This window comes from Anabas testudineus, chromosome 12 (genome assembly GCF_900324465.2).
Source record: "Anabas testudineus chromosome 12, fAnaTes1.2, whole genome shotgun sequence".
NCBI lineage: Eukaryota > Metazoa > Chordata > Actinopteri > Anabantiformes > Anabantidae > Anabas > Anabas testudineus.
The window spans coordinates 10148632-10170935 of NC_046621.1; the positions used below are offsets into that span (position 1 = coordinate 10148632).

General features: G+C 41.2%; 2 protein-coding genes across 3 annotated transcripts; one reads left to right on the forward strand and one right to left on the reverse strand.

Moving 5' to 3' along the window:
* Positions 1-2339: 2339 nt before the first annotated feature.
* LOC113159159 (transmembrane protein 179) lies at positions 2340-4406 on the forward strand. Its single transcript, XM_026355705.1, has 4 exons — positions 2340-2686; positions 3071-3208; positions 3293-3371; positions 3457-4406. The coding sequence occupies exons 1-4, from the start codon at positions 2385-2387 to the stop codon at positions 3628-3630; spliced, it is 693 nt and encodes a 230-aa protein (XP_026211490.1). The 5' UTR covers positions 2340-2384; the 3' UTR covers positions 3631-4406.
* A 130-nt stretch (positions 4407-4536) lies between these two features.
* On the reverse strand, positions 4537-16311 carry c12h14orf180 (chromosome 12 C14orf180 homolog). Of its 2 annotated transcripts, none has more exons than XM_026355703.1 (9): positions 15846-16311; positions 15140-15170; positions 12137-12223; positions 10669-10789; positions 8992-9022; positions 8780-8888; positions 7457-7620; positions 7176-7308; positions 4537-6293 (listed from the first exon to the last, which is right to left on the reverse strand). In XM_026355703.1, exons 1-9 carry the CDS (start codon positions 15996-15998, stop codon positions 6088-6090), a joined length of 1035 nt encoding a protein of 344 aa, XP_026211488.1. In that variant the 5' UTR covers positions 15999-16311; the 3' UTR covers positions 4537-6087. The 2 variants fall into 2 exon arrangements, with proteins under 2 accessions (XP_026211488.1, XP_026211489.1); XM_026355704.1 differs by lacking the exon at positions 4537-6293 and adding an exon at positions 6304-6726.
* Positions 16312-22304: the final 5993 nt, after the last annotated feature.

The window sequence follows — 22304 nt, forward strand, 5'->3', positions numbered from 1 at the left end:
TGCCATAAGAAGTGGGAGAACGCGATTAAGGAAAGGCAAACGAGTGAAGAAAGCATGAAGATGTGACAATTACAACACGGAGAGCTGAACTGAATGAGAAATATATCAATATATTATCAGAAATGTCAACATTGATTGTGAATGTTATCCCAAAATTAACTAAAGGTGATATTACAGGCTTTATGGCCAGAAAGACTTTTTACCTTGACGTGGGTCATGTCACCTTCCTAATCAGTCAACTGGTCAGATTTTTCTGACAGCCAACCTTTCCCACCCACTGATATTGTCCTGCCACCCCCTTTTTCCTCCACTGTAACATCACATGTGTCACTCAATAATAAATCTCTCAGGAATTATTGATGAAAGCTGAATTATTAAATATTTTGCTAAGATAAACATCAGTAAAAAATAGATAAAACATTGTGTGCATTTATCATTTGGTTAACATTACAAGGAGCCATGTTGCTCCATTTGAAGCATCACTGCACCACATTTAAAATGAACCACGTCCTTGAAATTAGAGATCTTCGCTGGTTTTCTCCTCTGTTTCCTTTGCTGCTGTTGCATCTCATGAAAAATGGATGACCTCCCGAAGCTTTCTGCTGCCCATCGCTCCACATATTTGCACAGAGCCCAGGGATTGCATTTGGGTTAGCATCCTTCTCCTCCTTCTCTTCTTCTCTTTGTGGCTCGTTGTGGGGGTGAATAACTTAACACATATTTCAACTTGACACACTTCTGCTCTGGGTTTCCCTTGGGTGGTCAGTTCATGAGCCCACACATGCTGTATTATTTAAAAGTGGGCTTTGGTGTTCTCAGTACGTGTATCTGTGTGTAATCTTGTGTTTGTGTAAAAGGGGAATGCCTTATGGAGTTGTTGGGCCTTTCCCAGTGACCTTGCAGGTGCAGCACCTCTGATACCAGATGACAACATGAACATGTTAGGATTAGGATTCCCTTCCTGTTTTTACCCCTTTTTACTGTTCTATGCTTTGATTTTGCTTCTAGAAAAAGCAGAAAATCCAGTTTTACTAGCAAGACAATAATGTATCATAAGAGAAACCGAAAAGCAATTTATTATAGGAAATAGTTATCTACACAATTTTGATCACAAGGACTGTGATCAAAATGAAGAAAATGACCTGATGATGCTGAAATCCAAACTGACTCTAAATGAAACCAACTTTCAGACCAATACCACACACACACACACACATTCACACAAGTGTAATAACTCAAGCTAATCTGAGAGCCGATAACATCATGGAAATCAGAGTGCCGTGGTGCAGCAAAATGAAACATAAATCATGTGACAGGGAGAGGATGCGAAATACTGCAGTTTCAGTGACGGGTACAAATAGCCGACTGATGCGGAGGTCTTGTATAAATACTCTTCATATAATGTGGGATATTTATCAAAGGCAAATGGCTAGATTATTAATATGTGAGGTAAAATAATTCAGTGGGAGCCTTTTTTAAAAAGCTTTTCACTTCAGTGTTTCACCTTTATATTCAGTCAACATTCACAAAGAAGGATTTTAAAAGTTCTAATCAGCTTTTCGAAATCATCAACAGCATTTTTCTATCCTTATCTTCTGCAGCTGTTCCTATATCTGCACCTTGGACATCGAGGCCAATAGAAACTAGGGTACAGACCATGCAGTAAGTTGATGATGGCAGGAGGTGCCTCGCCCACTGGAGGGCACTGTGAACAGAACTGACTTTAAGTGGCCAAGGAAGGGAAAAGACACCTTGGCCAGCTCACCAGATGGGCTCACTGAAGCATGTCAGATGGTTTCGACAGCTACCTGCCCTTCTTTAAGGACTGTCACTATCTATAAACAAACCATTACTCTAATTTGTGAGCATGCAGCCCTATGTGAGTACAAACCATGTGTATGTGTGTACGAGGCTGTGATATCTATAAGTATTATCCAGGTTAATGAACCTTTTAAACCCCTGTAACAACTCAGTCAAATCTGCAGAACTGTCTCATGTTTTTAGAAATGTTTCATTAAATAATATACAAAACATATTATTTCCATTTGCTGGAATGGTGCAGTTATAAATGCAGGATGATTATTTTTCAAAATAAACATCCTGCAAAGAAAGTACACCTGTGAAATAAGATGGGGAAAACTGTGTGCAGAGGTTAAATACCCTAATTAACAGCAAAATACTTAAGCTGTTGCAAATGGGAACACCAGTGAAGAGGAATACCTCCGACGTGGATGTAGATAAGATGGAGAGCCCCGAAGGCCTCTGACTTCTCATTAACTTGCGGCAGAGCGCGTCGTCTGATGCTGCGCCTCTGCTCATCACTGCCTCCACTGCGCAGCCGCAGTTTCTCCAGGACGCAGAGAGCAAAAGAGGGAGACAGAAAAATGGCCCTCGATAATTTAATTTTCGCCCAGTGCATCCTTTATTTTTTAGCCTTCGTGTTCGGTTTCATCGCCGTGGTGCCTCTATCTGAAAACACAGAAGATTTCGGGGGGAAATGTCTGCTGTTCACGCGTGGTATGTGGCAAAATGAGAACATCACTGTGTCGAAGCAACGCTTCATTGTGGAGGAGTGGGGACCGGAGTCCTCCTGCAGCTTCATCACTTTTGTCGGGATAGCGTCCCTCATCCTGTCCGCCGTGCAGGCGTGGAGGCTGCTGTTCTTTCTGTGCAAAGGACACGACGAGTGAGTGACACAGCACTCAACACAATTCAATGCCAGTACAACGACAAGCTCAGTGTAAATGTTTTTCTTCTGTCCATCTCCCACGCCCTCATGTGCGCTAGAATCAGACTGTATATAGAGGCGGTGAGATAACGCATATTAGAATAAACCTTAGAATAAAGGGTGTTAAAACGACAAGTCAATGTCATCCTCCATTGCAAAGATGGAGGGAACAGACTTGTGTTGCCTTTAAAAAATCCAAATCACATACTGTCATATTTTATGTTGTGACATCACTCCAGTCTGTGTCAGGATTTCCATGTGTGTCTATAAAAGGTACTTTTATTTTATGCATGTTTCAGATAAACAAAGCATAGATGAGACAGTTTTTCTGTTTCCCCGCAGCTCCATCTTCAATGCCTTCCTCAACCTGCTGATCAGCTCCCTGGTGGTGTTCACCGTCTTCCTGTCCAGCACCATCGTCAGTGTGGGTTTCAACCTGTGGTGTGATGCCATCACTGAGGGAGGGACCATGCCCAGCAGGTGAGAGAGGCACGCAGAAACTGTAACAGAGAATTTCAGAAAACAGTGTCAAACACTTCATGAAACTCTTCTTGCATTTGTTAGCTGTGAGGACCTGCAGGACACTGATCTAGAGCTTGGACTGGACAACTCTGCTTTTTATGACCAGTTCGCTATAGCTCAGGTACATTTTTTTATTTTGGTATCATCTCAGTTGTTGAACCACATCCTGAATCTCTGTCATATTTATAATCATGTCCCTGTTTCAGTTTGGCCTATGGGCTTCTTGGCTCACCTGGCTCGGCATCGCAGTGATGGCCTTCCTGAAGGTCTACCACAACTACAGACAAGAGGACCTGCTGGACAGCCTGATCCACGAGAAAGACCTGCTGCTCGGCCGCTCCTCACGCCGCAGCTCTGACCTCAAGACCGGCCTGATCTAGAAACTACAGGATGCACAAACACACACGCTCATTCACATTCTACCATAAAGTCATCTCGCCTGCCATGAGAAACACCAATGTTTGCCTACGTAGACAATCAAATCAATTGGCTTTCGCTCCCATTGACCGCAGACTGAATGAAACGAAAGGTTTTCTCTTCACCAAAAAACACAAAACTACTAATGGTTGTTAACCCTTGAAGAGGATTAAGGTTATTTCTCCACTGTGTACATTCCTCTTGAAGACGAACAACCATAACCAAACGTTAGATAGTATTAAAAGCACTTAATGGAAATGTACACAAATTTTCTTAGCTCATGAATTTCTCTTAAGTGACACAGTATTAATGACTTGGACAGACTGGATGATGGATCATGTTGTCTTTGTAAAACTTCTGCATGGACCTAATGCATGACAAATTAATAGGGTGGTGGTTAATAGACGTAAAGGGACGCTTTTCTTTTCTTACTTTTGTTTTATACTTCAATAAATGTGTTCCTTCAGGCCTTTTTTTTATTTTTCTGGTAGGAAGCGCATTGGGCCTTGGTGAAGTCAGAATCCTTTGCATGCTGCAGCAAAGTAACATGACATGCTTTTCCAGTGTATTCGCTCTTTTATCAACAGTTACAAAAGGCATTTTATCAAAATGACATATTATAGTTAGGACATTTATATAATGGGCTGGCAGTCCAAAAATGCTTTTAGCGATTGTGTGAGGTCAAAAATCCCATCTTGTGCCATCCAGTAACTCAGGCTTCTCCTTCACACTTTGTAGGCTACAAACCAATATACTGTATTACTGTGAATAGACACACAAGTGTACCTGCATGCATTTCTCTCCCTTTTGCATTCACATCACACACTCACTTAGTGTCAGAGGTCACAGGAAGAAAGCAAGTCATCCGCTTGACTTTGATAGGCAATGACAGTTTTATTCAAAACAATTTGAAATCATAAAACAGTAGGAACTAAGAAAGCCCTCCATAAAGGCACTTCTTTCAAAGTGACCATAAATGTTTGGACAGCCGTGAAATGCAGCTTCTAAGCTAAATGTGCATATACAGGACATGAGTTCACTGGCTATTGTTTTATTGCTAATGACAATTTAGTTTGACAGTACAGAGTTGAGTATATCTTTCTTCTCTACAGGTGATAGCCCGATATTGCTTTAACATTCAAATGTGTGATCTCCAAAATATGACGCTTTTCCTTTGAGTTCCCTGAAACCTGTTAAATAAAGAATATTGTTTTACTGGAAACGGTGTGATGTTTATTATTGCTTTTAGTGAGAGGGCTGTGGGATGCGCATCACTGTGCCCTTGTATGATCCTATAATCCGTTTGTGTGGCGGTTTGGCTGTTTGAATTGTGTTGATTGCCTGATTTGATAAAATGCACAGTATTTGAATGTACTGTAATTCTGTTTGGCCTCATAACAGTAATGAACAGAAAGGAGTTCATCCTCATTCTCTGTGCATTGCTAGTATTTGCTGAGTCCACACCCATCCACACACTTGAAGAGCGTTTGACATCACAATTCCAACCTGAATATATTACTGTTTTTTTTTTTTTTTATAGAAATGTGACACGTAACAAAAAGTTTAAAAATTCTAAATGACTGAAAGTTGGATATTTGTGTAGATGCAGATATACAGTATAGAAGAATAAATATTTTGGATAAAGGATATTTTGTGGGATTCAAGCAGTTATAAAGAGAAACACTGTTAAAAGCATTAGCGTTCGTTCAGTTTGAGTATAGATAATGTTGTGCTGCGAATCTTCTTGTCAGTGGAACTAGAAATCAGCTGACAGTCTGTAAAGAGAGAGGTGTGTTTCATCTGTCCCTCAACCTGTGAAGCCCTGTGTTTTCCTTCTCACGGACCATTATCAAATAGTTAACACATTTGTGCTTCCATCCTCCTGCTTTCGAATGTGTGCTGTGCCAATCAAAGCTGTTCCCCAAGCATTTCTACATTCATTTCTGTGCAAATACAAGGCTGAATACTGTGATAGTCCTTAGTATATTGAACCATATATACACATTCAGTGTGCAATATCTGATGTACACAAATTATGTACTGTAACAAAATAAATATTTGCATTCCATGGAGACATTCGCTCATAAAATAGACTGTGACATGAACTGAAAAATCACATTCATGGTGATTAGGTATATGTTATATGTGTGCATCAACATTGCAGATGTGCAAAATGTCATCACAGCTAAAACAAAGAGTGGCAAGCCCACCACCGTAGTACATATATACATAAAGACGTGGAAGCTACATATTTCTGGGGCTAAACATGTTTTCCTTTTTCTCTTAATAGTGGTTTAACACCACAGACTGTGTACAGAGCCAAATGGCTGAGGTGTTTGTAGGCCTGGGCACCTTCAAAGATAGGAAAAAGAGGGGTATGAAAAAAAAGGCTCCATGTCTCCATCTCTGGTTGGTATCTGTCATTGCATGGTCAGCCATATCCAGCAGCCCCACAGGAGCTGTTTCATGTGCAGCAGGTAGACAGCCAAAGCAGCCTCGAGCTCCTCGCACACTCGCTGTGGTCGCCGGCGGTCTGTGCAATACATGGCCACACCCAGGAATGACATCAGCAGGAAGAGGCAAGTGAACAGGGCGAGGTGAGGGCGGGACGGTGTCGTCTCATAGGCTGTACTCAAAACAAAACAAAAATAAACCATTTTTTTCACAGGTTTGATTTGTAAATGAGTTTGTGTATCACTCACATACACAAACCTCTTGCTGGGTTGGCAAGATGAGAGCAGGATTTCTTGTGACTGCTACGTGAATGAAGTGGAAGTGGAGCTTTGTCATGCAAAGTGTGTTTTTTGTCTTTAAACCAAAGTTATAAAGGCTGTGACAGTGAGAAGGCTTGGCAGTCAACAAAGTTAAAGTGACGTTTTACTTCCAGTTTGTAACTAAAAACTAACCCCAATAATTTTTCCTTGATGCTTTTCCACACATAATGAGATCAGGTGGGCTCCTTCACAATAATAATAAGTGCAGTGCGGTTGCAAATTAACACAGTGATTCTGGATATTTCCAGATAGACTTACCACCTAAACAGTCACAGTAAGGAATGTCTGTGAAGTAGTCAGAAAGAGGCCAGTCAGTCAATAGGAGCCAAACTCTGTGAAGTACAGCCGCTACAAACCAGCTGTTGGTTTGGACTCCACTATCACTTTGCATGCATAATAAATTTAGAAGAGTAATCTCTTGTTTGGATGTCTCTGGGCATTACATTATTTTAATAATCTACAAAGGTCAACAGTTAATATTAAAATCCAGGGGTACTTGGATGAATTTTGTTCTTTCTCTTTTTCTTTCTAGCATGTCCAAGGTATACAGTATGTTGTAACATACAAACGGCCTAAATTTTATAGACTGCAGAAAACATTGGTGACATGAAATACAGAGACTGGTTTGGTCAAGGTGTTGAAGCACCAGGGGGCAGCATGCTCTCTCTGACTAAACAAAAACATCTGACCGTCTGTGAGTGAGCAGGCTCAGCTGCAAATTTATGATTTCTTACCATGTACTGTGGTCTCTGGCTCCCTGAATCGAACCCTCCGCTCCCCTTTCCGTCTGTGGTTGGGCTCTGGGTCTGAACCGTAGTTGGAGCTTGGCCTCTTTAGAATCGAGGTGGGGACTTTGCCATTGGTTATCTGCATTAGACATATTTCACAATGAGTATACTCACTGCAAGCTCCTTTTCAACAACCAGCAGGGAGGCACTATATTTTTTTTACATGCAAGCTGCTTATATCCAGAGTAAAACACTGCTGAGGATGCCTGCAGATGTTGTCTCCCCACCTTAAGTTTCAATATGTCCTCCTGTTGGTGGTGGCTGTCCTTTCTGTGACGAACATCTGAGTGTTTCTCCCGGTGGGAATGATGAAGACAGTTGACGGTGTCTCTGATGGATTCCGCAGCAGCGAAGCGTTTGGACAGTGCAGAGACACACTGGCCAAGGGAGTCTAGAAAGAGCACCATGACCAGATAGTATGAGTAATGATCTTATCCTGCCTCACACTGGTGTGCACATTCTGCTCTGAAGACACACAATGGGGTGAAGTTCAACATACAAAATGACACATGCAAATAAGAAGAAGCAAAGACTTCTGCGTTAACTCTGTCAGCACCAGGTAGAGCTTAGACAGATCAAATTACAAACACTGATGCACAGACAAGTCAAAGTCAATATACTGTAGTTCAGCTTGTTTCTTCAACTATCTTTGCATTAAAAACTTCAAAGCTATTTACTATTGTGGTTATATTATTATTATTAAATGTCATTTTAATTGTTCTCAGTACAGTTGTCTCACCAGTGTGGTTGGTACAAAACATTTCAGCCTTCTCTGATGAATCAATCTGCCTGACCAATATGTGACTTAACCATTTAATGGTTATGTTCTCTGTATGCCTCTGTTGAAGCATCTTATTGTGGATGAAATACTGTGTGCGTGACAAAAAAACAAAGTGCACCAGCTACAACCGTCCTTTGACTGTTCACTATTCCACAAAGTGTGAGCTGTATAACAAGGAATGCTGTTAATGTTTGTCTTTATATGATTTGTGCACCTGACTTCATGTAGCTGGTTGTGTTCAGCAACTCTGCCTCTGAAAGCTGACTCAACAACAAGACTGGTTTCTGTGTGCTGCTTTTTTCCACCACAGCAGTCAGACTTTAGCGTTGGGCAGTGAGTGGTGCTTCCTCTAAATGCAAACCCAGCATACTCACTGTGTCCTCAAACTGTCATGAAGATACTTTTCTTTGTTCCTCTGCACAAAACCACTCCTGTGTCCAACATGACTGCGAATGTTTATTAATTTAACATTTTCTCGGGCTGACATGATTTAAAGGCTAGCTCAAGTGCTTCAAACCACAACCACATGGTGTTGTGTGCTCGCTGAAGCAGATGCCATAACTTGTTCTTGAAATTAACATCACTGCTCAGGTACTATTCTGCCTCATCAGACAGAGCGGTCTCTACTCTCATGCTTCACAGAGTGTTAACAGTGTTCAGCTGCAAACGGCTGAGAGAGAGGTGTCCTCCGTCAGTGTTTCTACTGTCTGTTAATCTTTTTACAGTCATCATTTCGCCTGTGTGTCACTGATCTCAGTTTCATGTTTACCTGAATATTCAGTCTTGCCAATCTCAGCATAGACAGTGGCCATAAGCTCCAGGCTTCTGGCTGTAATTGGGTGGTCGTTGCCAAAGGCCCTCTGGTGGATCTTTGTAGCCTGAAGAATGCAGAGACATGAATCTAGAGCTTATACAAACAAGCTGTAAAATGTTTGGTTTATTCTGAAGGAGAAAGCGAAGGGATTGGTGTAAATGACATACCTTACCACTGTATTCTAATGCAAGATGAGGCCTGAAAGGAAAATGGCAACATTAAACGAAAGCACAAATATTTTACCACTGTGGAAAAAAAGCAGCCTATCAGATAAAATATATCTTCACATTCTTTTTCCACTTGGAACCATAAATAGATGAAATATTTCCAGATGATAACAATGCCTGACCTTAATCAAATGCACTGGCATGTGCCGCACTGTCAGGTGAACGTATCAGTTTCAATGTTTGGATCAAAGCAGCATGACAAATCTAAACAAGCGTGTGCTGTGATTGGACACAGACAGCAGGGCTGCAGTGCTTAGATGCCTTATGAAGGAAGTGGAAACCTTCTATTTGTGCCAGCAGTGACTGTCCCTGTCTATTCTCCAGGGTGAATTACAGAAGGCATGGCGCTTACAGGTTGGTTTACTGACTCGTGCCCTTCCACCATTCTTCCGCTTAGTGCTAAGCTAGGTGAACACGATGTGGTACGATGAAGATCTGCCAGCTGCTCTCTACTCATATCTGCTCTGGAAAGCCGGCCAAGGACAGTCATCGTCCTCACACTCTCACGTGTGCCTATAGATGTAGAGCAAGCTCTGTTTAGTGTGACAGATGTCAGCTTCGCTGTTCCAAACCCACACTTCCGTTCAATTAGTAATTGCCAAGTGTCAGTTTGCACTACTTTACAATACAAGGGCCTTCTCAGGAGACATCTGAGGGACAAAGACAGAAACCCCTTTTTTCCAGCCCAAAGGACGTCCTATGACATATTGCTGAGAGATTTAGGAAGTATTCCAACTCTCTGTATGGTTTATAGTAGTGATATGTGATATATAAATGTGTATTTATATTAATATATATATATACACACATATATGTATATCTATATATCGATATATTATATATTACACATTTTATAGTATAGTATGTCTTTGAAAGAAAAGATCAAAGAGTAGAATCAGATTCCTGCTTGTCCTTATTTAGCCAGAAACCCAAGCCTCTGGGTACAGTCATGTACAATCAGTACCATCTCATTTAAGTTTAACTACTATGTATGTCCCTTGCATTAATGAAGCACTGAGACCTGCCCTCCACTGAGCAAACCTTCCACCCTCTGTCACCCTCTCTGGCAATCAGGTTAAATGGCCTAATCCAAACAATGACAACACAGGGACAGAAAATAGGTGCATGCTGCGGCCTAACAAAGTACCCCTGCAACAGGAGACACCGGATCCAGTTAAGGTGTTCCTTCTGTAACACTCACGTAGAGTGCGGTGTCTCTTTTCTCTACATCTACAGGGAAATTCAACTCTGGCTGAAAAGACTCGGAGCTGTAGTTTATCCAGTTCTAAAAATTTCCACTCCAGAAAGGGAAATGTGTGGACGTGCAAGTGGACATGGATATGCTCACATTTTTTGTCTTTAACCAAAAAAGATTTCATACTAGGTGAAAGGGCAAGAACAATACTGACTGTCATTACAAATCATTTAAACAAGACACAAATGTTAATACACGTAAAGCTAAAGATGCAGATGCTTGATGGTAAGAATTTATAACTGTGTAATAAATATAGCCTAGCACACCAACCCCTTTAATTTCAGTAAGGTATTTATCACGAGAAAACCATAGTCTGGACTGTGCAAAAAAAAAGAAACTATCATTTTTGCTTTGTTACCTACTGTTTGCTCATGATGCAGAGCTGGGCCAGCCGCTCGAGGTGCTGAGCCTGGGAGGCCTGCTCCGAAAGCTCCTCTGGGGTCGTCCATCCTGCTGAGCCCAGTGTAGCCTCCTCCTGAGGCCCTGTTACACAAACACAGGGCATGGAATCACAGCCAGCCTGCGAACAAACCACGCTCTCTTCCTATGTATCTGTCTCTTCTAACTGTCCTTTGCTCTCTTTACCTCTCTACTATTGAACGAGTTTGAAAATAAAGCCGGGGGCAGCTGGCTATTAGTCTGTCTGGCACTGCTGCAGACTTAAACCCTGAACAGCCTGGAGTCAACTGAGGACTAGGGACAAGAGAACAGAGATAAGGACAGGAGAGAGTGGATAAGGCAGTCAAACAACACCACGCCCTCTGGAACAGTGAGACACAAGTACGCACACAGTGACAAACCACAAACATACTGTGGGTGCTCTATGTACACACCACAATACAACATTAGAAGTGGAAATAGGTTTGCCGTTTAATCCAAGGCACAAACAAGTGCAAATAAATCCTTTTAACAGGTACAGTAAAGACTTGTTTGTATTACAAAAACCACAAAATGACAATCATATCAGAGTGAAACTGAAGGAGGGGTGCATTTGGAATAAACACTCCAGAGAGGAAGAAAGCATGCAAGCCTTGGCCACGGTGCCAGCTCTGCTCGTGGAGAAGTCCAGCATTCAATCTGAGTAAGTGCTGAATCAGGGATCTCACTTCTATAGCGACACACAGCTCCTAATGAGATGAGTTGTGCAAAGTGTGGCCATTTGTCTTATGCTATGTCTGTCCCTGATCTCCAACGCTGCTCCTATGCTACACTGCGCTGCTGCCTCAGCAGCAGACAGAGCGGAAGAGGCAGATGTCTGGAGTAGCGCAGCAGCCAGTGATGAATGAACGGTGAATGCCTGCTTAAGGCTCCACCAGGTATATTGTCAACAAAGATGGAATTGGGTAAGATGGGACATTACGTCATTTCATACTTACTTAATGAGTCAACAAAATAAATGATGTTGAGAAACACACTGTATCGTAATTTCATAATCATTTGCAGGTAACAGGTTGTAAACTAGCTGCCTAATAGAAAGATGCTCTATCAGCTACTAAACAGCTTGTGTGTATCTGGTGCTTTCCTGACAACGTCACAATATATAAAAATAAAATCCACGCAGTTTTGCATCTTGACCATTGCTACAGTCGAAAAGGAAAACAACTAATAATTTCCTATAACAATATTTTTGTACAAATTAGGGAGAAAATAGAGACTAATAGATACTAAGATGGCTCTGGGTAAACCCAAGTAAAAATTAATTTACAACTAATTTACATACATAACGACCACTGTCTTTGATTCTGACCTAAACTACATTTAGAGATACTATACATGCACATATACCACCAGAAGTATATTCATCAATAGCATAACGTCACATATACTTGCCTGTGCTCCCCTGAAGAGCTGTGAGCTCGATCAGTGCCACCTCGTAAAACATTTTTTCAGCCTGGATGAACTGGAGAGCTTTTCCATCTGTTTATATGGGTGAAGGATCAGTATCGGTTTTCAACTGGATTAGTCAGTTGTCAGAGTTAAAAACAGTCCTATTGCCCAGCTCAACATTGCTTTTTGTTTATTTTTAAAACCTCCAGAGAATGACCCATGCAGACAATTACAATGTGCAGTAATTCAGAGCACAGTGTTTGTATTTTGCAACCCAGGTTTCAACAGCCAGTAACTGGTCATTATTTTTGAGCTGTTATTGACCATTACTTTTGTGTTTGTTTCAAGTTGAGCATTTCGGACACAAAACAAGTTGGCTGGATTGTACAAAATAGTTGTATCTGATTACAGCTCATATTTCACATCACATCTATTTGAAAAACTGGTTTTAATTTTCAGTTTGCTGTTTTGTATGGACTGCTTTTGTTTCCATCAAAAGAGTCTCTATTAAAAGCATCCTAAAAATAGATCGTGCTCACATTATTAAAACCACTCTCGGTGCTTGTGTGTCCATCCCACAGTAAAATGACACCACTGATGCTTGTCAGGTAAATTTAAAGACCAATGGGATGGAATATTCTTAAAATAAACACAGCCCTGCCTGTAAAAAATGTCCTACTTAACATCTGATCTCTCACGTGGAAACAATATAAATTCCATATTTTACTTTCCATCACATCAGGTGACACTATTAGTATTACAATATACTTACAGATCAGACATAGAACTAAATGTCTACAACCTTTAGTTGTAAAGAAGAACAGTTTATTTCCACTCTCAAAAAATAGTAAAGCTTGTTACTGGAAACAACAACAGCTGGTTTCCTCATTTTGTCAACAAGATAATATTATCAGATGTGCACACTATTGACATTGACCATTTGAATTCAAATGTATGGACTATAAGGGATGGATGCTAAAAAGCCATTAGTGGATGTACATCTGAATTATTTATGGTACAGCAACCTGCCATGAACATTACCATTACTCACAATATCATAAATGGATTTTGATGTTCTTAAGAGACGTTGAAGGCGGATTAGAAATTCACTACACCTGGGACAGCAGGAAACTGGCAGTGGGGAACAAGGTGAGTATAAGGTGGATCGTCTAGGAGGGAGAATCGGGGAACAGCCTTCATTAAAGGTCAGAGCACTACTTCTCTCTGCTATTTTTAGCCTGGCTGGACCACAACAATGGCCACAACAGGAACCTCACACAACCCCTCTCCAGGGAATGGGCTCCACTCTACACACATAAACACGCCTCCAATGAACTGATAACTGGACTGCACTCAGAAATTCGACAAGAACTTGCATTAACACTGGCACCTTCAAAGGCTGATCACATGTGCTGCAAAAGTCTGTCTAGGGTGCACCGAATTAACCTCAGAGAGTCACTATCAACTGCAGGCAGCAGGAATCAAGGCCTGTTGAAAATGTATACTACTCCTAGTGTTAGAGGCTCAGTGTAAATAGCTACATATGCAGTGTAAATATGAAAATACGGGAAAGCCAAATTACTATCTTGAGATGCCACTTTATTTGAGATAAGGTCAATTTGTCAAGGTCAGTATACTTTCCAAGAAACATCATGTACCAATAAACATTCAACAGCAAATAGAGCTTCTGGCTTATGGACAAAGGTCACATGTCACATATGCACATGTGCATATTCCCAGTTCTGATAACAAAGTATGAAGCTGCTACTGCCATTTACACTGTCAATTGCACCTTCGTCTGTATATTTCTGTAACCCAGTATACCCAGATGAAATAAAGTGACTTTGAATATGTAAACTCACGGTTGTTTACTAGTCATCGATTTGGTTGGACTCAGAGACGACATGTGACTCTGCACTGCATGTTCTTCTTGACATAAACATTTGTGTGGTGTCGCTAAGTTCCCACATCCTGCTCCCAGTTTGAGCATGATGACCTCTCACCTCCCTCCCTAGAGGACCATTGCACCACACAACAGCAAGACTGTTTTGCACCTAAGCTATGATACTCATAAGAACTACAGACAATTTAGGCATTTTATGGACATTTAAAGATTTTTAAACCACAAGTATATTATCGCTATACACATGAGACTATATTCCTGCTGTATTACTATTTAATACTGACTTACAGTATTAAACAATGCAACATGTGATAACATTTTAATGTCTGTACTGTTGCACTACAAGTACAGTTATTTACCCACCACACATGACGTCGCAGTTTGACCTAACTTGACACATTACCGTAATGATCTTATGTAATATTGTCAAAAGATTTAACCCTGTCATGCTGGATTGAACGTCTTAAGCAGCTAACTTTTCATGCTGAAAGGAGCCACGTCTGCTGCTTATTGATGAAGCTCAGCACAGCAAATCGACCTATTTTGGAAAATGGGCAGTGAGGAGTAGAGCCTTTCTGAGGTAGATAACCTGAGCTGGCAAGTTAAGTGTTGAAGTGTCTCAGTGACAGGGAGAGGAGCCATGGAGGTAATATATCCTGAAACATAACACCTTTCTATTATCTCCATGTCCTATACTGCTATGCTTTATAGAGACAGTGAAGTGGCGATGCACAGGCTAGTGAGTGCAGATACAGGTTAATTAGTGCTCTCCCACTCTGTTGTGCAGAGATAAGAGGCTACAAATCCTCTTAAGAGACAGACACACAGCCTGAGCTACACACAAAACATGTGGCATTCTGGGACAAATGTGTTATTATGAACTTGCCTACAGACATCCACTCATCCCTCTGAGTTTACACCACTCTCTATAAAGACTCTATATCCTCCATTGTGCTGGAATTTACCATGCCTGCCTCCACTGACAACCCATTACATGTTGAAATCATAGATATAGAAAGCTACATTTACAGTTAGCTGCTTGCCTTAGGGACAGTGAAAGTAAAATTATGTGAGATGGGGAGACTTTTGTCATGAAAGGATACAATTCTTTTCAGTGATGAACAGTTCTGCAATCTGTAAGGCACAGAGACAAAACCAGGGGACATGGTTAAATATTCACATTTATGTGTGCACATGATGTCATGGGTTGTCAAAACAAGTAATCCTACTCTTCTCACAGCGGTACTGGTCTGGTCAACATCATGCCATGCGTTCCAAAGTTCTGGAGTAAAGGCTATGTTTGGACATCAGGGACATTCCTTCAGGCGCTACTGGATGAAATAAAAATTGTAGCCCTGCCTTTATAGGAGGGTCTTGTAAACCATGCGAGCATGTAATCTGCTCAGACTTTGGCCTGGTTACTAGTAAAATATAGTTTACACATAATAGTAAAGACATTAACTGGAAACTACAGTATGTATGTAGATTAACACTGTGACAACATCTTAGCCGTGAAGTCCTGCTGAAATGAAAATGATCTGACTGAGAGTCAACACATACAAGATGAACTGTGCTGTCTGATTTGACATTGGTGTTAGAGATATCAAGGTTGGACATGTCCTGTGTGCTGTGTTGTGTGATAATGTCTGATGCTCTGGAGCTGCAGTGATGCAAATGTGTCTGTACGGTTGTGCAAATACATGATAGAACAGAGTCTGAATGCATGTACATGCATGTTCATTATGTGTATGTAAGGCAGAGAAAGGTAGAGAAAAGCACACAGATGTGCCCAGTTCTCATCTGGCTCACCTGGTGTAGACAGTTGGGCAGAGAGGTGAAACTCTGCACATGGGTCAGTCCCAGCAGGCAGCTGAGGAAGCAGTGGAGGGCGGCCTGGTACTCCCCCTGCTGCTGGAGCTGCTGTCCCAGCTCAAATAGGCCCTCCCTCCCCCCGTTCAGCATCCCCAGTCCCAGCCAGAGCCAGCACTGCCTCCCATCAGAGCTCCACTGGCCGAGTACAAGCGTTCCTCACTCCTCCACTCCACTGAAGCACCACAAGTAGAAAAAAAAAAACACACCAGCCCCACACACAGTGAAGATTTAAAAAAACACAGCTGTTCACATAAAGGCAGACAATACAGAACGGTGCCAGAGGTGGGGTGAGCAGCACTTCCTCTCAGTCTCGTATGTGCACAGTAAGTCAAGGACAGGTGGTAAGGAGCAGGCTGAGGGAGCTCCGGCGACACACAGAGAAGAGATCCATTCTCCTCCCTCCTCCCAGGCTGCACCAGGAAAGGAGGACAGAGGAAGTCGGAGAGTATTTGATGCTTGAGTGGCAGAGCTCTGGGCCAATCCCTTCTCTGCTCACGTACAGTAGCTCCACCAGTGTGTGTTCAGCACATTGGTTCTTTCTCCACTCCTAGAACATGGAAGACAGACACATGTTTTCATGATGAAAAGCAAATATGATGTGCACATCCTCTGTTGCTATATGTATGACTAAATTAAATATACGAAAATATTTAAATTGAATATGCTATGATGCATCAGCAGAGCACTGAATTGTGAATTGTGCACCTATAGTATGTTAGAGAGTTATTTTAAGTCCTTATGACTTATAAATGAGGAGTGCATCAGTATATGTATGCACTAACAAGCAAACAGAAAAAATGCTGTGTGCACATATTTCAAAGAGAGATAAAGCTTTTGTAAGATTCTCTAAAGCAATTCAGACAGAGTATGTAAACACAAGGTCATTAAGAAGAGTCACTGTGCTGTATAAGACAGCGGGAAAGCACTGCCCACTATCCAAACAAGGAGAACAAATATTTATTCACCAGGAGTGCCTCCTCTGGATGTTTGCTGATTTCCCTTTACACTCTGCTAATCAACATTAATGTTAGGCCAATCTCTGCCTGTGGGAAGGGAGAGTTAGAACAGAAGGAGAGATACCGCCTCAGCACAACATCCACTGATGATTCAGAAGAGCAGGAATAGGTCTTGACTTTGAGAGCAGCACTCTACCCCGTGCTCACTCCACTCACAGACAAATGCACGATGGCTGCAGGAAATGAACGGGATGAGAAATAGCAAGTGGGCAGAGCCAGTCCCCATTAGTGTCCGATTCACCTAGCCAAGCAGGATGGGATTGTAATGGTTGTGATCGGCAGAGAATGGGGGATCAGAGCGCATTAAACTTGCACTGGCGGGTCAGACTCTGTGAAACTGTGAACACTGCCTGTTTTGGACTAACACCATCTAGAACAGCCGTGAGGCTTGATTAAGTAGATGCAGGCCACTCTATCCCCTCCATCCACACGATAGGGAACACAGGCAGGTGATTGTGCTCACTTTACTGTGGCGTCAATAGAGTTGAGTCAGGATTCAGCAACAAAGTGAGCAAGGCTTTTAATGTGATTGAGTCAGAGGGACCCTGGCTGACTCTCAAGGTTCAGTCGTAATTGAAAAAGAGTGGGCTCTGTCTTCTTATTGCAGGGCAGTCGAGCTAAAAAGACACACTTCAGCTGTGAGGAGGTTGCACTGGATGTTCCTGTCTTCATGTTAACCAATATCAATAATTGACAATAACCATGCAACAGCAAGCCCACCCAGAGAGGACTGTAACTCTTTTGATCTGAAAATGTGCAAAACTCATCATCAAACTATTATAGCACAAATATATTAGATATGATTACAATAGAAATATGGGTTTTTAGGCAGTCACTGCACTTGTAAAGAAGGGCTGATAGCTGAAAATAGAGTATTTGCTCACCCTCCACCTTTTTGAAGGTAATTTATCCTTTATTTGATCATCACTCTGTGCTAAAATCACAATCTATAAATTCTGCTTGGTCCAAGGATCACATTTGAATTTTTGTGTTTCTGTTCTCATGCCCCTGGAAAATTGAGCTGCCTCCACACAAGACATTATCACAATTCACACTGGAAAAACTGTAAATGATAAACATTAGTGAAGGCTGATTTCTGTTTAATGGTGTGTTCACTTACACTGTCACACTGTCACGGCAAACTGGGACACTTCAAATTAAAGCAACCATCATTAATGTCATCAGTCACTGTGCAGTGCTTTTTCTAGGGCAAGTCAAAATGACTGTTACAATGGCTGCAGACTTGCATATAGAGTTTGGAGAATTGTTCAGCAATGGGGAAGATTCGCATTTTATCAGCCGCCTGGTTTTCTAACGTTATAATAAAGTCTGGAGGATTGACTTATCTGACATGCTGACACTGGCATTTGCTCGCATCCAGCTCCAAACACGTTTTTGCATGTATGCTGGCAATCATTTTGACAAAGATTCTGACTGACGTTCAATGTTCTACAGTGCAAGAATGGAAATTTACCTGTAATCGGAATATTGATTGCCTGTCTTGCTGAGTTGGACGACAAATACATCAGTATGATCAGTAAACACCGTCTACGGCAGCTGTTCTCAGGGAAGCCAACACACCGGACTAATGTGAATGAATACTGAGCAGGCCCTGCAACAGAATCCAACGTAGAATTAAACAGTTTCTTTCACAGATATAAATCTAACATGAACTTATCATTGCAGTGATAACATTAGTGCTCTATTCAATTAGTGCTCACATGTTGTGTAATCTACATTTACAGTGTTATACCTTGATTTGATCTTGTGTCAGTGTAAATAACACAAAATACCTCCATCACATAAGTAGAAAAAAAGTAAAAACTAGAAAAAAATGGCAAAATCTCATACATAAGTCCTACATGTTTACCATTTAAGATTGTCCAGCAGGTTTACAGAGAAACACTGATTCTCTTGCATCGCCGTGTCATCTCTCAACACTGCGCATGGCCCTACATCAGCATATACTATTTATATTCCCTGTATTGTGAGAATACAGTCACTCTATGCAACTTTGCTGTAGGCTAGAGGCCTCTGGTATGGAATATTTCACTATGTGTGACTGACAGCGCCTAAGTCCCCAGCTACAGTGTGCCAGTGCTGATGATGTGAGGAGAAAATTAAGTACTCAGTTTGCACCATGGTGATTTTTCAGGACTGCAGGAACACTTACTGACGTGGAGATCTGTTAAAAACACATCTGTAAAAACACTAATCCCGACGTTGTGGCACATGGTGTTTGGTGTATTTCTACCGATGCAGCTGCATACCTCTAAGATTCAGGACCTAGCAGTTTAATAGGCTTGGCCCTGAGAACCCTAGCTACTGAAAGGGAGTTTATGACCTTCATGTAATCAGCAGTAAATGCTGCCACCATCTGTCTCTTTTTTACTCAATTATCTGACCCAGTGACTTTTACTGACAAACACTGTCCAGGTAAACACGGTAAAGTAAATTCCCCAGCTAAGGTTATGACACATCTATGCATCACACTTTTTATCGTTTTTTGTTGGTCAACTCTCATTCCGGCAGTGCTTTGAACGCAATCCACTGTCCATCAGCTGTGAGTAATACATTATTACAAAACAGATTACAGTTACAGTTGTGAAAGTGTCATTATGTAGTTATTTCTAGTTCATTACTGTATCATTGTAAAAGGATCACACAGTAAACACCACACACTTGATATAACTAACACTGTACAGCTAGAGCTTTATGACCTAAAAGGTTCTGCTGAAAACAACCATTTGGGTTTGGGTTTTAAGGTTATTTCTGCCATGAAGTATTAAAATCAATTCATTAATAACTGTTGATTAAAGGGATTCACAGGGGATTCATACAGGTTTATTATGCTCTGATCCACTATTGCACCCCCTAGTGGACATTCCAAGGATCTTAAATGGACTAAGACACTGTAAACCCCTGTTTCGACAAATCTTTGCAAATTAAATTATGCCCTTTTTGTCTTTATGTTTAAAAAAACTTTTGTACTGCATAAAAAAGATGTGATTCTTGGTAATATTTGATTCATTACAATAGCATGATGTTGTCAAGATGCCACAAAAGAAGGCAAAAATAGAACCTTAAAACACTCATAACATTTATGAACATCTTTGCTCCTTCTGAGAGTAAAGGGTTATCTTTTTTAAAAGAGAGTCTGGATTTTTTTCTGTGCAAACTTGTTTAATTCTTGCTTTTTGCTTTGTTCAGCTCTGTTTAATCCTTATGAATGATGTTATCCCAGGTGTAGGGAGCAGTGACACAGTCGCTTACTTACCCTGACTGGGATATCATGACGATAACAGTCACAGGATTCCTGCCTGGTCTAAACCAATACACCCAATCACTTTACAGTGCATGGCCATTCTGCACAGGAAGTCCATCAAGCCCCTGGGCTTTTTTTGTCTCCTACTGCTCACTGGATGAAAGGAGATAATGAGAAATCGAGAGGTCCCATTGAAGCATCACAGATAAAGTGCATTAACAAATTCACTTTGTAGAACATTTGTGCGAAAATATAAGGTAAATACATTCAAACTATTGGCAGCAGATCAGCTGCGATGCAGTTGCATCTGCTACACATGAGGTTGCCATGCCAACTGGTATCAGTCTAGTCACAGTTAGTTCAAGCTGTGAAACAGGTCACTGGGTTAATGTCTAGGAGGAATTCAAACTAGACCACACAAACCCCTCCAATAAGGTTTGAGTGTTAACAAGACACCCACAGCCTTACTGGCCTTGTTGCTGCTCATCATTTCATCATTTTTATTCCCACTCTTCCAGTGTAATCATGTAGGTGTGGGGTGCCTAATCAAAGCTGTTGGATTTGGTTGGTTTCTCACCTTATGGTTGGCTTTGTGGAAAAATAATAAATCTGGGGGAGGTTTTAAAACAACAATGAGCTCAGGACAAACTAGTAGCTTTAGTTGCCACCTTTGTCCAATAGGAGTCTAAATAGAGAGACAACGAACACTCACAACAGAACCACTGTGAGACACTGTGTTAAAATGATTATAATTATTGGAAAACTGCTGTTTTTCAAAAAAAGTGCATATATGCAAATGGTGAAAGAGTTTTGGAAAACAATTGCAAATCATAAGAGTAACATTGTGCTCTGAAAGAGCAATCATTGAAACACTTACTGCAGTGGGACTGTGGGACTAACAATATAATCAGTGTGAGAATGTACTGTGTACAGCCCCCCTTGTTTGTTTTTTTCATAAGCCCAAACAAAATAAATGTGTACATTAGTTTGATAGAGCATTTCAATGTTAACATGCTAATTTCAAACTATAAGTGCTTAAACACATCCCTGCAGATGTATACTATATAAATGTTGTCTTATAAAATACCTTGTCAAAATGTGTTTGCAGCAAACCTGTTCTACTGCTGCACGTTTAAATCTGATAAACTGAAGCTCTTTAAAGGATCCATTTCATCTTCACATTTATTGCATGCTGGCAAAATGCTAATTTGCTGTATATTACATTGCAGATCAGAGATGCAGTATCTGATTCACCAACACTATCAGGCAAAGCAGCACTCTGATAACAACTCGTGCTTCTTAATGTAACGCTGAGGGACCCTTAATTTGATCTGTTCCTTCTGTGTGACTTCATATCATCAAAAACAGACACAAACACCAGTGAAATGCCAATGAAGAAATTAAAGGTTAAGCATTCCCGCATTCAGAGTCCCACTGGCATAACCATGACTGTATGTTACTGTTGCCTCAGGAGTAGCTATGGTCAGTGCTACGGTCAATCAACCACTGATGTGGGCTTCAGAGACAGATATCTCACTTTATGACAACTCAATGAAGAGGGGTGGGTTATTGTGGAAGGGCAGTGAAGGCCAGTGTCCAACAGAGACTGGCCACACAGTAAATGTTTATGTGTCATTATTCACCCTCCAAGGGAAGCTCTTTACTTCTACTGTCAAATTCCTTTTTATTATGGCCCATTCACAGCCTTGATAAGAGGCTTTTAAATGCAATTGAGTGGAAAATTTGGTCGTTTTGTTTTTGATGGTGAATTGTCGCTACTGTACCTACTTAATCCTGGGAATTTCCAGCCATTTTACATTTCAGTGGGTTAGAGATAGTCAGGGAAATTGGCTCATCGTTCAATAGAGCTGTGAGATATCTGCTAATGACATTTCCATTAACAACAGGACATAATATGTTTATAGATTCCTGTTTTTGTGGGCCTCTAATTTCTCCCTCTGCAACACAGTTTCTAACAGTTTTGTGGGCATGAGGAGGGAGGACTCGATAGATTGACCATACAGTGGAGCTATACACAGTAAATTGTGCTGACAAAGCACGGAAAGGTGGCTGATGTAGAAAACTACATCTTACAGTGGCTCACAACACATTCAA

Coding starts and splice junctions, on each gene's coding strand:
- LOC113159159 (XM_026355705.1), top strand. CDS start 2,385: ATGGCCCTCGATAATTTAATTTTCGCCCAGTGCATCCTTTATTTTTTA. Junction 2,687..3,070: donor CTGTGCAAAGGACACGACGA/GTGAGTGACACA, acceptor GTTTCCCCGCAG/CTCCATCTTCAATGCCTTCC. Junction 3,372..3,456: donor ACCAGTTCGCTATAGCTCAG/GTACATTTTTTT, acceptor TCCCTGTTTCAG/TTTGGCCTATGGGCTTCTTG.
- c12h14orf180 (XM_026355703.1), bottom strand. CDS start 15,998: ATGCTGAACGGGGGGAGGGAGGGCCTATTTGAGCTGGGACAGCAGCTC. Junction 12,224..15,139: donor GTTCATCACTGAAAAGAATT/GTATCCTTTCAT, acceptor CCATATAAACAG/ATGGAAAAGCTCTCCAGTTC. Junction 7,621..8,779: donor TGGCAAGACTGAATATTCAG/GTAAACATGAAA, acceptor TGCTCTTTCTAG/ACTCCCTTGGCCAGTGTGTC.